Source organism: Cololabis saira, chromosome 19, assembly GCF_033807715.1.
Source record: "Cololabis saira isolate AMF1-May2022 chromosome 19, fColSai1.1, whole genome shotgun sequence".
NCBI lineage: Eukaryota > Metazoa > Chordata > Actinopteri > Beloniformes > Belonidae > Cololabis > Cololabis saira.
The window spans coordinates 8740991-8757271 of NC_084605.1; the positions used below are offsets into that span (position 1 = coordinate 8740991).

At 45.5% G+C, this 16281-nt stretch overlaps 1 protein-coding gene across 2 annotated transcripts in view; it reads left to right on the forward strand.

The window, feature by feature from the left end:
• Positions 1–2379: 2379 nt before the first annotated feature.
• LOC133419028 (uncharacterized) overlaps positions 2380–16281 on the forward strand; it is a 44076-nt gene continuing 30174 nt past the window's right edge. The window contains exons 1-2 of one of the 2 annotated variants that reach the window (XM_061708016.1): positions 2380–2565; positions 3816–4133. In XM_061708016.1, coding sequence (XP_061564000.1) covers positions 2490–2565; positions 3816–4133 — 394 coding nt within the window. In that variant the 5' untranslated portion in view covers positions 2380–2489. The remainder of the gene's footprint in view (positions 2566–3815; positions 4134–16281) is intronic. The other variant, XM_061708018.1, reaches the window with a different exon arrangement.

Sequence of the window (16281 nt, forward strand, 5' to 3'; positions counted from 1 at the left end):
TTAATTTCTTCCGCCAGCGCTACTGCTTTCAGTCGAATGGTGCCCGTTGAAACGCTCCTTCCACCCGCTGTGCTTCACACACCCCCCTCTTCCCCCTTTAACGTCTGTGGATGGTCTCTATCACGTCCACAACTCACGGGTGCTTCACACGCCCCCTTCTCCCTTTACCGTTCTCATGGTGGCCGTCCGCCTTACATTACCGTAATACAGGTAATAGAAACGGCGCACCGTTTCATTGGGCGCGCGGCATATTCTTTAAAAAAAAATAAAAAATTATGTGCGCCTAATGGTCGAGAAAATACGGTAAAAGGCAAGCCAAGTTTATTTGTATAGCACAATTCAACACAAGGTAATTCAAAGTGCTTTACATCAACATTAAAATCAGCAAGACACAATCAAAATAATAATACAATGAAACAAAATAGAATAAATAACAAATAAAATGATAAGAAAGGAGGTAAAATAATAAAAACCACAAGTTAAAAGGTAAGGGCAGTAGAGTACAGCAGGTAAGTATTTAATTTAAGAGTATGCTTCAGTAAACCGTAATGATGATGTGTTAGATGTGTTTCTTGTTCCACAGTCAATTAAATGGTTTATTAAAGTGGGTTTAAGTTCACAGTTTGCCTCAGTCGCTTTCTGACTGACATAAGGTGAGTACGTTCCAGCTGGTTTCCAGTCTGTTTCATCAAATCAAACTTTTATATAACACATTTCCAAAAATAAAATGCAGCATAAAGTCTAAAGTATTTTGTCTCTCCTCCAGATAAACAATACACCCTGACAAATTTTGTGACCCCCGTTTACTGCGAAGAGATAACATGATTTTGGATTTTTGCTTTCCTGTAGTGGAGACATATGATTGCATTTAGAATTTTTACTTTGTCTCCCTCTGGTGGATAAATAAAGCATTAGTTAAATTGATTTGTCTCCCTCTGGTGGATAAATAAAGTATTACAGTTGAATTGATTCGTATTTCTCTGGTGCAGTGGTTTTCCTTCCAGGTCCTCAAGAGCCGCTGTGCTGCATATCTTAGATGTTTCCCTGCTCCAGTAAATCCTGATACAGATGACTGTGTCACCAACAGAACTGTGCAGACCTGCAGGAAACATTGGTGATGACCACTAATTAGAATCAGGTGTGTTGATGCAGGGAAACATCAAAAACATGCAGGACAGCGGCTCTCGAGGACCAGGAATGAGGACCACTGCTCTGGTGGATGAATAAAGCATTACAGTTAATCAACTATGACGGCTGCTAGTGGATAAAAATAATCACATGGGAGTCCCGTCCTGACTACAAACTTCCAGTCAGCCACTTTAGATGTCAGTGTTGGAACTCTGGTTTGAATTATATTCTGCGCGCAAAACTAATCAGTAATTATTTCACTGTGTGATTTATCAAGTAGATATTGATTTTTGAATGAAGAAACTCTAAGTCGAAAATCCTCAATCCTTATATAGGCCTACAGGTGTTGAATTTAAACACACGACAACCAGGAGTTTACAAACAGAAGAGGTAAGAGAGAAGGGGAAGGGTTTTCTATTCACCATTGTTTAATCTTGGTGTGTGTAGTGCGTGTGCAGGGTGTTTGGGATGCATGTAAGCCTGTGAGCATATTAAGTGTTGGGGGGCAGTAGTGATAAAAGTTAATGTATAAAAGACATACATAATGTATGTTCAAGTATCTAACTGCTCATATATATTTAGGTATCCCAAAATAAAGTCATATACAGATACATGCAGCCAGATAGTACATACACAAAAATCTACACACACACCCACAGACATAAATACACACCCGGACAAGCACACAATTACACGCACACATATACTATGTATTATGCACACACATACAGTACACATCCATACATATACCTACATTCAAGCATACACACACATATCTACACATACATTAATATATACATACACACAAATACAGTTGTTATCAGTGGCGGCTGGTGCTAAAACTTTTTTGGGGGGCGCAATTGACCATGGCATACAACAGGGTGTAACGGTACACAGAAGTCACGGTTAGGTACAAGCTTGGTACAATGAGGAAAAAAGAAAGGTAGAAAATAATATTTTGGTCCTTTTTAATTTTGAAAAATGTAACCATCCAACAATGGCTTATTGGTCATAAGTTTTAGTGAAGCAGTTCAGTTCTGCTGCAGTGGAAAAAGAAAAATGAACATAAAGTAGGGGTTTCACATTTCAACAAGTCCACTGTTAGTTTTGTATTTTTCTTCTTCCTGGTTTGGGTTCAGTTTATTTTACACAACCCAGGAGATCCCCGCCCCATGCAGCCCGCCAATCAGGCAGAGAGAGCCGGTTTCACCTGTTTTTGAAGATAAAGTACAGTTAAAGATACAAGCGACGTTGACCAAGGAGAATGAGGAAAAAACTGTCCATCAGGAGTATGATCTTACTTTCTAATGGAGCAAAAAATAATCAGAAATATCAATGAAGCGTTCAGCTGAAGGAAGGAGATGAAGAACATGAACTGGATCATCAGTTTCATGCTTTACGGTCTGTTTTTTCGTTCCTCTGTGTTCTCTAATGCTGGTGAGTAAGGTATAAAACCGTCTTATATCCAAATATTGCCAGTGTGAATATAAAATACGGGTAAGCGTCAGTTTTTGTTTATTAAATCTGTAAATGTCTACGGTGCTGTGAAAGTTTTAACTTTGTGGTAAGCATCTCTGGATCTGAGTCAAAGTCCAAAATACAACATTGCACAACGCAACGCAGGAAAAAGCAAGTTGTTGACACAACAAAGTAAAGTCCAGCTGTTCTTGTGCATTTGATAAATCAGGGATGTGAGCTTAAGCAGAGAACACAAACAATAAAGCACAAAAACTTGTGGGCGAAAATAGTGAGGAGAAAAAAGGAACTGAATGAGAACGCGCACATGAGAAAGGGTTGAGGGTTTTTTCTTTTTCCCCATGGTAATGCATTAATCAAACATTCAGCAACTTCAATCCATAAACATATGACAAAAAGTCATTCCATGCAAAAAAAAGGAGTAGGAGGAAAAAATTCTTATGAGCCCCTACCCCAATCTTTTCACAAAATAAAGAAATCACACCTCACATCCATGCTTGAGAACTAAAAGAATAAATAATCTGAACTGATAAATAGACAAAAAGTATTTTTAATCATTTTCCAGAGAGTACCAATGTTTCATTGACTGCAGCCACTGCAACACACATCAGTTGTACCTTAACATAGATGTCTTTAACAGAACCTCCTATCCTTATACATTGACTTAAAGAAAACTAAATCATTAAATCTGTTTCTGCTCAGAGAGAGGCCACATTAACTCATCGATCCTTCATCTACACCTGCTTCCTCCAGCTCAGGGCTGTTTGGGTTTGAGGCAGGATTTTTCCCCTGGGATGGAGGGAAACCAACAGAAAGAAAAACAGAATATGATATGACCCTGGGAGTTATTTCAGGCAGGCAATCTCTGCAGTGCACCTGCTTATTCACCCCTCTGAATGGTTCGTTCCAGTTACTCAATTTGTTCCCCGACCTATTTAAGAAGCAAGAAGTATTAGATGCCTTTGGATGTCTCAACCAAGCCTCCTCCACCTTGGCTTCCACCTATGGGCTCCGATTGAAAAGGGGGGGGGGGGTAAACTTACTGCAAGAGTTGTTTGACTGATTTTATCAGTTGGACAAATAGTCTGTTTATTTATGTTTATAACTGCATGATAACATTTTATATAGGTAAAAGAAAACTGTGTGTTCCTCAAAGTGGCTGAGTTTCCTGTTAATGTCTTGTTCTGAATCTTCATCTGATGTTTCTACAGATACAGAGGTCTCCTGTCAGGTACACAAGACTTGTATCTTACCCTGCAGTTTCACAGCCCATGATGACGTTGTCATCCACTGGATTCAAGAGACTCCACCAGAGTCCCGGGTTCACTCCTACCATCACAAACAAGACCGACTGAGAGAGCAGGCCCAGAGGTTCAGAGGAAGAACATCACTGTTTGAGGACCAGATCTCCAGAGGAAATGCTTCAATGCTGCTGAGACGAGTGAAGGTTCAGGACCAGGGCAGATATCTGTGTAACATCAGCACCATCACTGGAAATAAGGAGAACTTCATCAACCTGAATGTGAACGGTATGTGGAGAATAAAACCTCAGCAGATTCAGATGTTTAAGTCTGTTGCTCATGTTGGTTTTTTGTAATAAACAGAATAGAACAGATGTTGGCCGCGTTTCCCAGATTTGATCGTTCTTAAGGACTTAAGAAGGCTCTTAAGAAGGGTTCGGCTAAGAAGGAGCGCTAAGATAGGGGTGTTTCCCAGACACGTTCTTAACTAACTTCTTAAGATCCCACCAGAGAAGCTTTTTAAGAAGCTCTTATTGAGAATTGTCCACCATTCCCACTGCTCTGCTCAAGTCTGCAAACTGCGCATGTGCAGTATCAGCAGGAGCTACATGTGAAGTGTGTTATGCGGTGAAAAAAAGCAGCAGGTTAAAACATGGCGAGTAAGAAATCAAAGGTTTGGAAACATTTTGAAGTTGTGAAGGATGACCCTAAAAAGGTACAGTGTTTGATGTGTAAGCAAGAATTTGCTTACCGTTCAGCAACGACAACCATGGGAAACCATTTGGCGAGGGTAAAAAAGGAGCTGCTCAAAGCTGCTTAAAACAATATTCATATTACTGTTGCATGCACTGTATGTTGACATGGTTTAAACAGCCCTTGGGAAAAAAGCCAAATTGATACAGAGGCGGGGGAGGGGTACTTAAAAAACGAGCCGTCGACGCGTTGCATTAAACTCCCCGACTTGAGTCGACCAGCTAGATCCTGCGTCGGGGACAGCCCTAGTCAGGTCATACCCCTCTCCTCCACAGTCACTAATCTGGGAGTTATTTTTGATCCTCACCTGAATTTTAATGACCATATAAAACACCTGTGCACAACCTCCTTTTATCATCTTAGAAACATCTCCAAACTCCGCCACACTTTAACCCTGTCAGATGCAGAGAAGCTTGTCCACGCATTCATCTCCTCTAGACTGGACTACTGTGACATTAACAGTGTTGGGACTAGCGCGTTATTTAGTAACGCGTTACAGTAATGCCGTTAGTTTTTAGTTTAGCGGTAACTAATACTCTAATGCATTTGTTGGGTCTAATCAACATTAAACCCAGCTTTTAACAAAGAAAAACACCAAAGACTGTTTGGAAATGAGTTTTTAAATGCGCTCTTGCAAGAGGGGAAGCAAAGTCAAAGCTTTCACAGCAACGGAGGCTCTCTTGTGAAAGCTGCTGATTAGTGCTTCGGTTTCTCCTCTGTGCATCGCCTTTTTATTGTAATTTCAAACAGGAAAATTACCATTTTAAGACAACCAATGGTAGACAGTGGATGGACAATGGGAGGCAACAAACAGATAAACAGGACATTTCAGTTGAAAAACAACTAATCTTTGCTGTGCAGAACAAACAGACATAATTTCTGTTGAGGGTGTTCCAACAGAATTGTCCAACTGAAATGAGACAGTTGTGGACCAGCCCAAACCCCTGAGTAGTTTAGGGAGTGGCTGTTGTAACTGGTAACATGTGATAAGCATGTGGACTAACAGGCAGTTCTCCAAACTGACTTGATTCTGACAGTTTTCATAAAGACAAACTTAATTCAGAACTTTGATTAATCTCACATTTCCCTCCTGTTGTTCTTATGAAACTTCAACTAATATCCGTCCACCAGGCTTAGGATATGAGCATCATACTATAAGTTCAACATTTGAGAAATATCAAGGGGAAAGCTTATAACATACTTAATGCAAATTTGTTAATGCAACTATTAGTAAACAAAATGAAACAGTTTACATTCCGGTGCCATCATGGACTTTCTCGTCATTAATTCTGTTGGGGTAGCCACATTCCTCAATTAAGGTTTGTTGGAGTTGCTGGAAATGGAATGGAGATGGAATGAATACTGGACTAATGAAGTTTGGATGGACCTTTGGACCATTGCACGGAGACACGGAATGATACAGGCAGTGAAAACACAGAACAGTACCAGAACAGTGATAAATGGAATCATAATTTTAGTGATTATGTCAGTCCAGTGGCCTGAGATCAGCCAGGACCAAAAGGTGGTACCAGCTGAGCGTCTGTCTTCTGACACGACTTTGGCCAACTGACGTAATTCAGCTATAGCTGTGGTAATATTACCTTCAGTACCGGTTTCATCAGGGATGAATGTACAGCAGTGTTCCCCAATCATTGCACAGACTCCACCATCCTTAGCAGTTATCAAATCTAACACAGTTCTATCTTGCTAGAGCTCCATTTCTCTAATGGCAGCCATTTCAGTTGCCACTCCTCCTAAGGCTTTAAGAGTGGAGTTAATGAACAGACCCATGCGATAATTTATAGTCTCAATCCTTAACATGGTCTTTGCGACTCCCAACTGGGGAAGGGCTGACAAAACTATCTTTTGGCTTGTTGACCAGAGTTTATGGTCATCGGGGACATCTCTACCCCAGAGTCATGGGGGAGGATACCTATGGCACGTTTAGTACGTGCGGGAGTATGGTGTCCACGAAACACAAATGCGTCTTGGACCAATCTTACCATCATACATCTACCTACCCATCCTGGTGGGAGGAGTAGATAGATTGAGTTGCCACACATCCAAGAGATATCATCTTGTGGGTCAGTCCCAACTGCATCAGGAGCTGCATAGTACTCAGTACAAGTGGCATTCGTGGGCAAAAATGTTTTGTTAAATTTGGTCGGGTCAGCTGTGTTCCGGCCGCAAGCGGCTAGATTAATGGAGCACTTAGAGATTGGGACTTCTCCTATGAATGTGGGTTTCCCAAAATCTATTTCGTTGCTGTAACAAACTGCTTTAAGGTGTTGTGGGAACGGTATTTCCTGTATCATGATTGGGGACGACCAATCGTATGATAGGAGATGGCTAAACCCACGGCCTTTATTAGCTGGGGCCGTGCTGTTGAATCCTTTAACGTAATTTAGCAAATAGCCTGAGCTGTACCTGGATTTCAATATATCAGGGTAGTACGAACCATTGCGTGGGTGTTGGACCACCCCAGTGATCATGTGGACTGTTATAAAGGTTTATGAACATTTTGTGAATGTATACCGTATTCAAACGTTGAAACCCTGGTCAACCCCCCCCGGCCTGAAACTGGCTTTAATGTGCCTCATAAAATGGCGACTGTGCCATGAACTACAATCCCAGCATGCCTTGCGGGATGGGGCGGCGCCTGAGAGCGACGCGCACCCAATCCCGAGCGAGACACTGATGACGTCATCGCAGCGCGCGGAGATACAAAACTCCGTGCTGCACCGAGACTTTTCTCTCTTCTTCCTTCATTCAACTGGTGGTTAGCACGTCCTTTTGGCTCCGGGCCAAAGGGACCGCGACCTTCCCCCCCCCTAAAGGGGGGCACAAGAGGAGAGGTCTGCAGCATGGTCTGGCCGCAGGATCCGAGGACCCACGGCGCGCGCCGCTTCCCTCTCTCCTTTTTCCTCTCTCTTCCAACAACATCTCGTCCTGGAACAGCTGGATCTTTTTGGCTCTGGGCCAAAGATCCCACCTCTCTCTCCCCCGGGATGGGGGGGGAGCCGGAGACCCGCACCGGACCGGGCCCTGCGGGGTCCGGCCGTTGAAGCCGCGGTCCCCCGGGAGGCTCCGATTTCTCACTAAACTCTGTTCCTCTTTAAGTTTCTGCAGATCCGAGCTTCGGATGCCCACGAGCTCCCGGCATCAGATCGGGACACAGCTGCGACTGATCTCTCAGACTGAACCCCCCTCCCAGCTCCGAGCCCCTGTCTGCGAATCGCGCAGGGGATCGGGGACGGACGGCCGGCGTCTCGCCCGGCGTGAGCTCTCCCGGGGCCCGGACGGCCGCGCGTCGGCGACCGGCGCAGAGAGGGAAGCACGGCAGGAGAGACCGGTCCCCCGCCGCGCCTAGGAATGCGTGTGAGCCTCCGTTTTGGTCCGGAACCACGGCCCGGCACGAGGCGGCCCCGCCGCTGTCTAATCCGTTTCAGGGGAAGGGACGGGACGCGATAGCCTGACTGCGAAACCCCAGCAGGGCCGCGAACCCAGTCGACAAAACCCGCAGGCACCCGATTCCGGATCCCAGAGGAGACGTGAGCCCGCGTAGCAGTGATCAGTAGGATTTAAGAGTGTTCAGAACTGTGTGTGAGATTGTGAGACCTGGGTTATCAGTGACTTAAGAGTGTTACAGAGCTAAATTCTTTCACGCATTCTCTTCTGGCTCTCAGCGAAGGCGGACGCTTTTCTGCTCCTCTCCCTTATCCTTATCTCCTGCCCTGCTACTGCTTTTGTCCTGTCTCATCTTCAGAGTCTCTTCTTTTCACTCCTCCGAAAACTCTACAACCATGGAATTGATTAACTGGTCTCTCAGCACAATTGACCAAATTTTTGCAACAAGAAGACAGGGGGTAAGGGAGCCCTCCTGCCCTGACGGGACATTCTTTGCCGGCTATTCGATGGACGCGTATAAGGCGTGGAAGCCGTTGTGTCTGGCAATTTTGTCAGTCGAGGATGCAGAAGATGCCTACATATTTGGATTTATGATCGCAGGATTTCTCCTGATTATCTCCTTGATTGGAGGAGGCGGTCTCCTGATGTATCGACAAATGCGTAAGTCGTCGGCGGCCTCTTTCAGCCACTTAGAAAGGCTGCCGGACGTGGCAGAAGGATCAAGCAAAGCGATCAGCACTCTGACTTTTACGCTGGGAGAGCAGGCCCGCAAGCTGGATGTGATTCTCGAGCAGAACCGCAGGCTGGCGGGGGGCTTTGAGAAGATGGATAACAACATGGAGAAGCTGAGAGCTCAGCTTGGTCGGAATGATTGATTGATCACTATTTCGTCTGATTGAAGCCGCTGAGAATGATCAGAGACTGGAAAGGCAGACGGAAAATTACTGGGCTGCCTGTTCTCAAAACAACCGCTGATTTACGAATTTGACCTCGAGAGAGCGGCTTGGCATGACCACTCCTGCTCACAATCTCCTGGAGGAATGCAAACAAGATAACTCTGTCTCCTAGTCCTTCCCTCTCCCAAAACACCTGAAGATCCGCCCCCAGAACTGTACGGCCGCCCGAAACATCAAGGACGCTTGGCTCTTTCTGGGTGAAAGGTCTTTGGACTTATAGTCACAGACTCTCACACACACACTGACACACACACTCACCCCCCCTCTCCTCATCCAACCGTCTTCCTGGCTCCTCTCTTATCAGCCCCCCCACCACAGTCAACAGGTTTGAGAGCCGCGCCACTGGCCGCGGTGCTCACTTGGGGTACTGCGTCGGGATCCCCCCCGCCCCTAGATCCACACCCCCTACACACATGTGCAAGGCTTGTGATGATGATGTTAAATTGTTATGTTGCTTTCTGTGCTGGAGTGGTTTTTTTTGCACTTTCACACTGTGTATTCATACACAGTATGAAGATGCTTTTTTTTCCCCTCTTCCCTCCCCATGTCATCCTTTCTCTGATCTGATTTCGCCAGTTTGACTCATGTCTCATGTTGTTATTGTTTTTGTCTGTTGTCTTGATGGGTTGTACTGGTTCAATCTCACTGTGCTGGGCCCAGCCCAGCGACAATAAAGGCTATTCATTCATTCATTCATTCATAAATCTGTGTTCAGAGCTGAGATTACACCAGCACCATTATCATGACTGTTGTCATTAATTTGTAGTCACTACTTTCTGCTAGTCATTCATGTTTTAAGGTGCTGTTTTCTGCCGTAGGCACGTTTTAAATGCTGCGTTTGCCATCCGGTCCGATTGCACGTGGCGAGGGCGCGTCCATCTTTAAATACCACAGAAGCCCCGCCATCTTTGTGCAGCCACAATGTTTTAAACCGTAGATGTTCTTTATCATTTTTGTTATTGCTTTGATTCTTTTTTCCATTCCATGCATTTAACTTTCATGTCATATTTTTCTATTGATGTTTTTCTAGTTAATTAATTGTTTTATAATACTTAAGCCATTTCTGCCATCAGGTTTATTTGGGGTGTTGCGTTTATCATCTTTTGACACCTGTATGTAAATAAATCCTGATTGATTTTTTAACGAGTGGTTGTTGTTATTTCATGCAAGATTTGGTCACAAATTGATTTGTTTAAGCAGAGCCTAGTGTTCGGACATCACGCCTTCACTGTTATTCTGTAAGATATAATAAGATTTGCTGTTCTGCAGGATAATTCAAATGATAATGAGACTGATTTTCTGCTGTTTAGTTATCCAATTTCTCCGGATTTAAGGCCCCCGGAGTGGTGCCCCGAGGATTTTATTTATCATATTGGTCATTCAATTTGATAAATAGTCGACTTTATTAATTATTAATAATTATTAATAATATTCATTTATGGCCTTGGATAACTAATGAGCCAAGCTACCCGAGTCGCACAACATGGGTCTATGGGAATGGGGTGTACTGGTGGGCTACCTGCTGACAAAGGCATTCGGCTACACACATAGCAATTAGACATGTTCTGTTCCTTAGCTATAAACCCAGCAAAATTGTACCACATGTTCATTTCAAACCGAGTCTTGGGTTGTTTGACTTCATACCACTTGCGGATTGGTATGGCCGCTACTGATCTCTTCACTCGGGGCTCCTCTTCATTCTTCTCCAACAGGAGCCAGATTGTGGTCAAGAGGACCACAATGGCCATGATGATGAGTGGAATTCTCATGATGGCAGTGCAAGGGGGCACGACCCGTGGCTGGTGAGTAGGCGTCAGATGAGTTCTTCGGCGGACAAAGGTTTTGATACCGTCCGACTTCCGGCCTACTCAGGGTCTGGAAAGTTTTTTACTAGTTTGCACTGTGACTGGTGAACCCACGTAGATCGTTCAATCTTTACTGCTGTCGGGGTCGTGATCTGGACGACAAAAGGGCCGTCCCATCGGGGTGATGACCACGTCTTTCGTTTCACCACTCGAACCAGGATCTGGTCACCTGGTTTCAGCAATTCCTGCGTAGAAGGGAGAGGAGAAAGCGGCAGCTTACAGGAACTTTGAACATCTTTCTCAGCAAACAATTTACTCATCCACATCGAGAGTGGATCTGCCTCTTCTGTTCTCTCTTGCCACGGTTCTCCCTCCCATAGAGGGAGTTGGAACGGGCGACCATGCACTACCTCAAAGGGTGTGAGGCCTGATGGGTTTGGGACGATTCTCATGTACATTTTGACTAATGGCAGGCATTCAGGCCATGGTTTTCCAGTTTCTTCCATGGTTTTTCTGAGCCTTAGCTTAACAGTGCCATTAGTTCGTTCCACTAGGCCTGCACTTTGTGGGTGATAGGCACAGTGGTTCTTTAGATTGATACCTAGGTGTTTAGCCATGTTTTGGACTACAGTGTTCACAAAGTGTGCACCATTATCGCTCCAAATTAATCTTGGAATGCCATGTTCTGGAATTATGTGTTTGCAAATGGCTTTAGCTACTGTGAGTGCGTCAGCTGTTTTGGCCGGAACTATTTCAACCCATTTGGATAGGGAGTCAATTAACACTAGGCAATACTTGTATTGCCCACTTCTGGACAGCTCAATAAAATCCATATGGATAACTTCAAATGGATATGTCCCTTGGGGACACTGACCTCTTTTAGGTCTCACATTGCCTTGCGTGTTGTGCCTGCAACAAGTTAGGCAGCTCCTACAAAAATTTTTAAAGTAGGTATTTAGACCTGGTGATGTATGGAATATTTCATGTACCATACTTTGCATCCCTCCTGTTGAGACATGGGATTTCCCATGGCTCAATTTAGCCACCAGGGGGAACAGATTTTTTGGGAGTACAGGTTTGTTTTGCACTACATAGAGGCCTTCTAAAGTTACAGTAGCACCCTCATTCAGCCAAATGTCTTTCTCTCTTTGCGGAGCATTGTTTTGCATGTCAATTAAGATTTGAGTTGGAATGGTGTCCATTTGTGTGCTGGTCATGATGTCAGTTGTGGTTTTTTGAGCTGCTGCTTTGGCCGCTTCATCTGCTTTAGCGTTTCCTTTGGTGATTCTGTCGATTCCTTTGGTGTGAGCCCTGCATTTGCATACTGCTATTTCTTTGGGGAGCAGTACTGATTTGAGGAGTTCTGTCAATAAGGCTGCATGTTCCACTGGTTTCCCTGTGGATGTCTTCATTCCTCGCCGGTTCCATTGGGCGGAGAATACATGGAGGACCGAGTGTGCATATTGGCTGTCTGTGAATATTGTGACTATTTCTCCTTCAAACAGTTGACAGGCTTTTGTCAAGGCTTGGATTTCTGCAGATTGAGCTGATTGATTGGATGGCAGTGTTTCAGCATGCAGAACTTCGTCATCCGTGACTACTGCATAACCGACTTGGTTCTTTCCTTCAGGTGATTTTGAGGCTGATCCATCTACATAGACATATGTGCTATCTGGGATGGGCGTGTCTAGTAGGTCAGGTCTTGGTTTGCAACAACTGTCTGTTCTTTCCACACAGTGGTGCGGGTCGCCGTCTTCTTCTGTGGGGAGAAGTGTGGCTGGATTCAGAGTGTTGCATCTCTGCAACGTCAGGTGTGGTTGGGATAGCAGTGTTGCATTAATTGACAGGTGTCTGGCAGGCGACATGAACGACATTTTAGTGCTGGTGATTAGCATATCAACAGCATGTGGCACTTTTAGGGTGAGGGGGTGAAACAACACCAGTTCAGCTGAGGCCTGGATGGCCAATGCAGCTGCGCACACTGCTCTAACACAAGAAGGCAGTGCAGCTGCTACTGGGTCCAACCTTTTGGAGTAGAACGCTACTGGCCTTAGTTTGTCCCCAAATGTCTGTAGTAGCACTGAGGTCATGTATGTACCTTTACAGTCTACTGTCTGGATGAATGCCTTGTTGTAGTTTGGTAGGGCCAGGACTCCAGAGTTCAGAATCACAGTTTTCACCTCCTCAAATGCTTGGGTGCCTTCTGGGGTCCATGGAATGGGGTCTTTCATTGACATTTCCATGGTGTAGATGAGATCCAACAGTGGTTGTGTGAGCTCTGCAAAGTTTGGGATCCAACTTCTGCAATAATTGGTTAATCCTAGGAATGCCATCATCTGCTTTTTGTTAGTGGGTTTTGGACAATTTCTGATGGCTTTCCTCCTGTTCTCGGTCAGGCTCTTTCCTGCTTGAGAGACATTGTGTCCAAGGAAAACCACCTCCTTCTGGCAGAATTGGAGCTTCTTTAATGAGGCTTTGTTTCCAGTTTCCTCTAGGTGCTTGAGCAGAGCAATTGTTTCTTCTTTGCATTCTTCTTCTGTTGGACTAGCTATTAGAATGTCATCTACATACACCAGAATCTGGGTCATTGGTGAGTGTTGATGTGTACTCAGACATGCCATTATCTCCTGAGAAAAGATTGTTGGGCTATCACAAAAACCTTGGGGAAGACGGGTATATGTGTATTTGTGGCCTTCAAACGTGAAGCCGAACCAGTGGCGGGCCTGTCGGTTCAGCGGGATGGAGAAGAAGGCGTTGCTGAGGTCTACCACGGTAAAATACTCTTGCTGGGGTTTTAGCTCGTTCAGCAACGTGTATGGGTCTGGTACACAGGGGGCCCTTGACTGGACAGCAGTGTTGACATGTCTGAGGTCATGGACTAGTCTCCATGTTCCAGTTTCAGCCTTCTTGACCGGAAAGATGGGGGTATTGCACTCACATGTGGGATCTTCAACTAGCACACCCGCTTTCACCATGTCTTCAATTACTGGTCTTATTCCTTCAATTGCATCTGGTTTTAATGGATATTGTTTTAGTCTAGGTCTATGAGAGGTCTTAGGTGTGATGACTACTTCCTTGGCTGTAGTCATCAGTCCTACATCGGTCTTTGATGCTGACCACAAGGTGGCTGGGACACCAGGGAAATCTTCTGCAGTATGGCAGATGAGATTCTGATGTCATTCTATCAAATGGGTCTTCGTCTGTGCCACAGTGGTCCAGCTGAGGGCTGTTCTCTTTACTAGGCCATATTCTCTGGACTCATATTCAGCAGTTTTTGGTCCAGTTTGTGTCCACTTCTTTTCTGGCATGCTCTTAAATGTGAATGCTATTTGGCCTAGGTCTTTCCAGCGTCTCCCTGGTTTTTTGGAGAGGGAGATGTGTGGTGTGGTGTTTGACCAGAAACACCACAGGGTTCTTGCTTTGGTGGGCATACTGACTGTAACCCATGCATCTCCACCGGTGGTGGTGAACAGGTGGTTAACTGTGAGCGTTTGGGGGCCCAAGTGTTCAAACTTGTGGTCGTACTGCTCATCTCCAGGTCCAACTCTCATGGTGACGTGGAGAGGCCACTTGGTTTGATGTTCACCTTGTACTGCACTGATTTTGTCTTCCAAGGCGCTTACTACTGAACCGGGACCCCCAGAAATGGGGTCCAAGGTGTAGAACTTTTTTGGTTCTTCAGTCCCTTGGATCACATGGACGTTGGTCTTGTCACCTAGATCATCAGTGCCTTTCCTAGCCTCTATCCCATCGTCAGTCGGGATTAGACTGATCTTTAATTTCAATAGGAGATCTCTCCCTAGAAGGTTTACTGGACAGTGTGGACTTAGCACAAACTCAGTTGTACTAACATCTCCGTCTTCGTCTTCGAAATCAATTGGTTTGGACCATTTCAGTAAACAGGTGTGCCCCCCCGCGGCGACTACTGTGATCAGCTTTTTTCCAGGCTCTACTCCTGGAGCTTTATCTTTCAGAACTGATTTGTCGGCACCGGAGTCACACAAAAACCTTATGGCTTTTCTTGAGGGGCCTAATCTTAGGGTGTAATATGGCTTCTTTGGATCTGATGAGTTCAGAGAGCACAAGTGGGTCAAGTCAAGGATGTCAACAGGGGTAGGGGTCTCGTTGTCATCATCCCCTTTTTTCTCCACTGGATCCTTTTGACGTCATTCTTGGTGGTCACCGTGATGCGGGTTATGTGGTGGTGGACGCTTTTCTTTGGGAGGCTCAGGGCAGTCTTTAGCGTAGTGACCTAGTCGGTGGCAGTTGTAGCATTTGCCACGCTCAGGGCAGTCTCTAACGTAGTGGCCTAGTCGTTGGCATTTGTGGCATTTGCCATTAAAACGTATTGGTCCTCTGAAGTGTCCTTCTCCGGGGCGATCAAACTCCCTGGGGAATCTTTTATTTTCTTTATAAAGAACTTCTTCTTCTTCTTCTTGATCTTTTTCTGAATGGGTCAGGGCTACTAGAGCTTGGGCCAGGGCGTGGACTTGGGTGGTGGGGGTAGTTTTCTTCTTGTGGACTGACTCAGCATGAGCAGCCCACTCCATCATTTGTGCCATGTTCTGGGTACGATAGGTGACGCAGTGTTTGGTGATGAAACCTGAAATTCGTGGGAGGAAGCCTGCCATGATGCTTTGCTGTAGTTGTCTTTGGTAAGCACCTTCAGGATCCTGGTCTTCCTCCAGCCCACTGTGGGCTTTGAAGATCTCTTCCATTCTTCCTCTGAACATATGGACATCTTCATCTTCCCTTTGGGCGGTGGTATTGATTTTACCATAATCTGGGGCGGCAGTCCAGGCGTTGCGGACTCGTCTCATCACTTCATCCACCCGTCCTCTGAGGGCATCTCCTGGTTGTAAAATGTCGTTTTGGTTATCCCTTGGATTAAAATTTCCTTTAACCCTCGTCCAATTGTGGCCCAAGCTGGTTCTGAAAGCTCTTTCTACCTCGATCCCATTTAGTCCATATGAATCACAGAGTAGACGGAAATTTTCAATCCATTTGCCGGGGGTGGCAGTGGGGTCCCCCAGGCCTTTGCAGGCATCTCTGCATTCGGTCTCAGTCCACGGGCGAAAAACTCTCAGGTTCCTTTCCTGGTCATTGTCGAGACCATAGTGGGGGTTTGCGACCTGGACTAGGGGGTAGAGCTGGGATGGTGGTGGCCCAGGTTGAAGTTGAGCGGGTGGATATGGTGGTGGGTCTTCATAACCACTTGGGACGGTGAGTAGAGGGTAAAGCCTGTCTTTTCCCTTCATCTGTCGCTGATTTCTGGTCTGTACTGGTGACCAAACATCGTTTCTTTCATGGGTTGTGGCTCCCTCTAGTGTGCGGACTACAACTGTAGGTGAGGCGTCATGTTGTGGAGGTGGGGCCAGTACTGGGATTGGCAGTGGGGGCGGAGCCAGCACTGGGACCTCATCGGGCTGGGCGGTACGTGAGCGTGCGCCCGTCTCCTCATCCGCTCTAATCTTCATCATAGCTGCAGTATAGCTTTCTTTTTTCAACATCTTT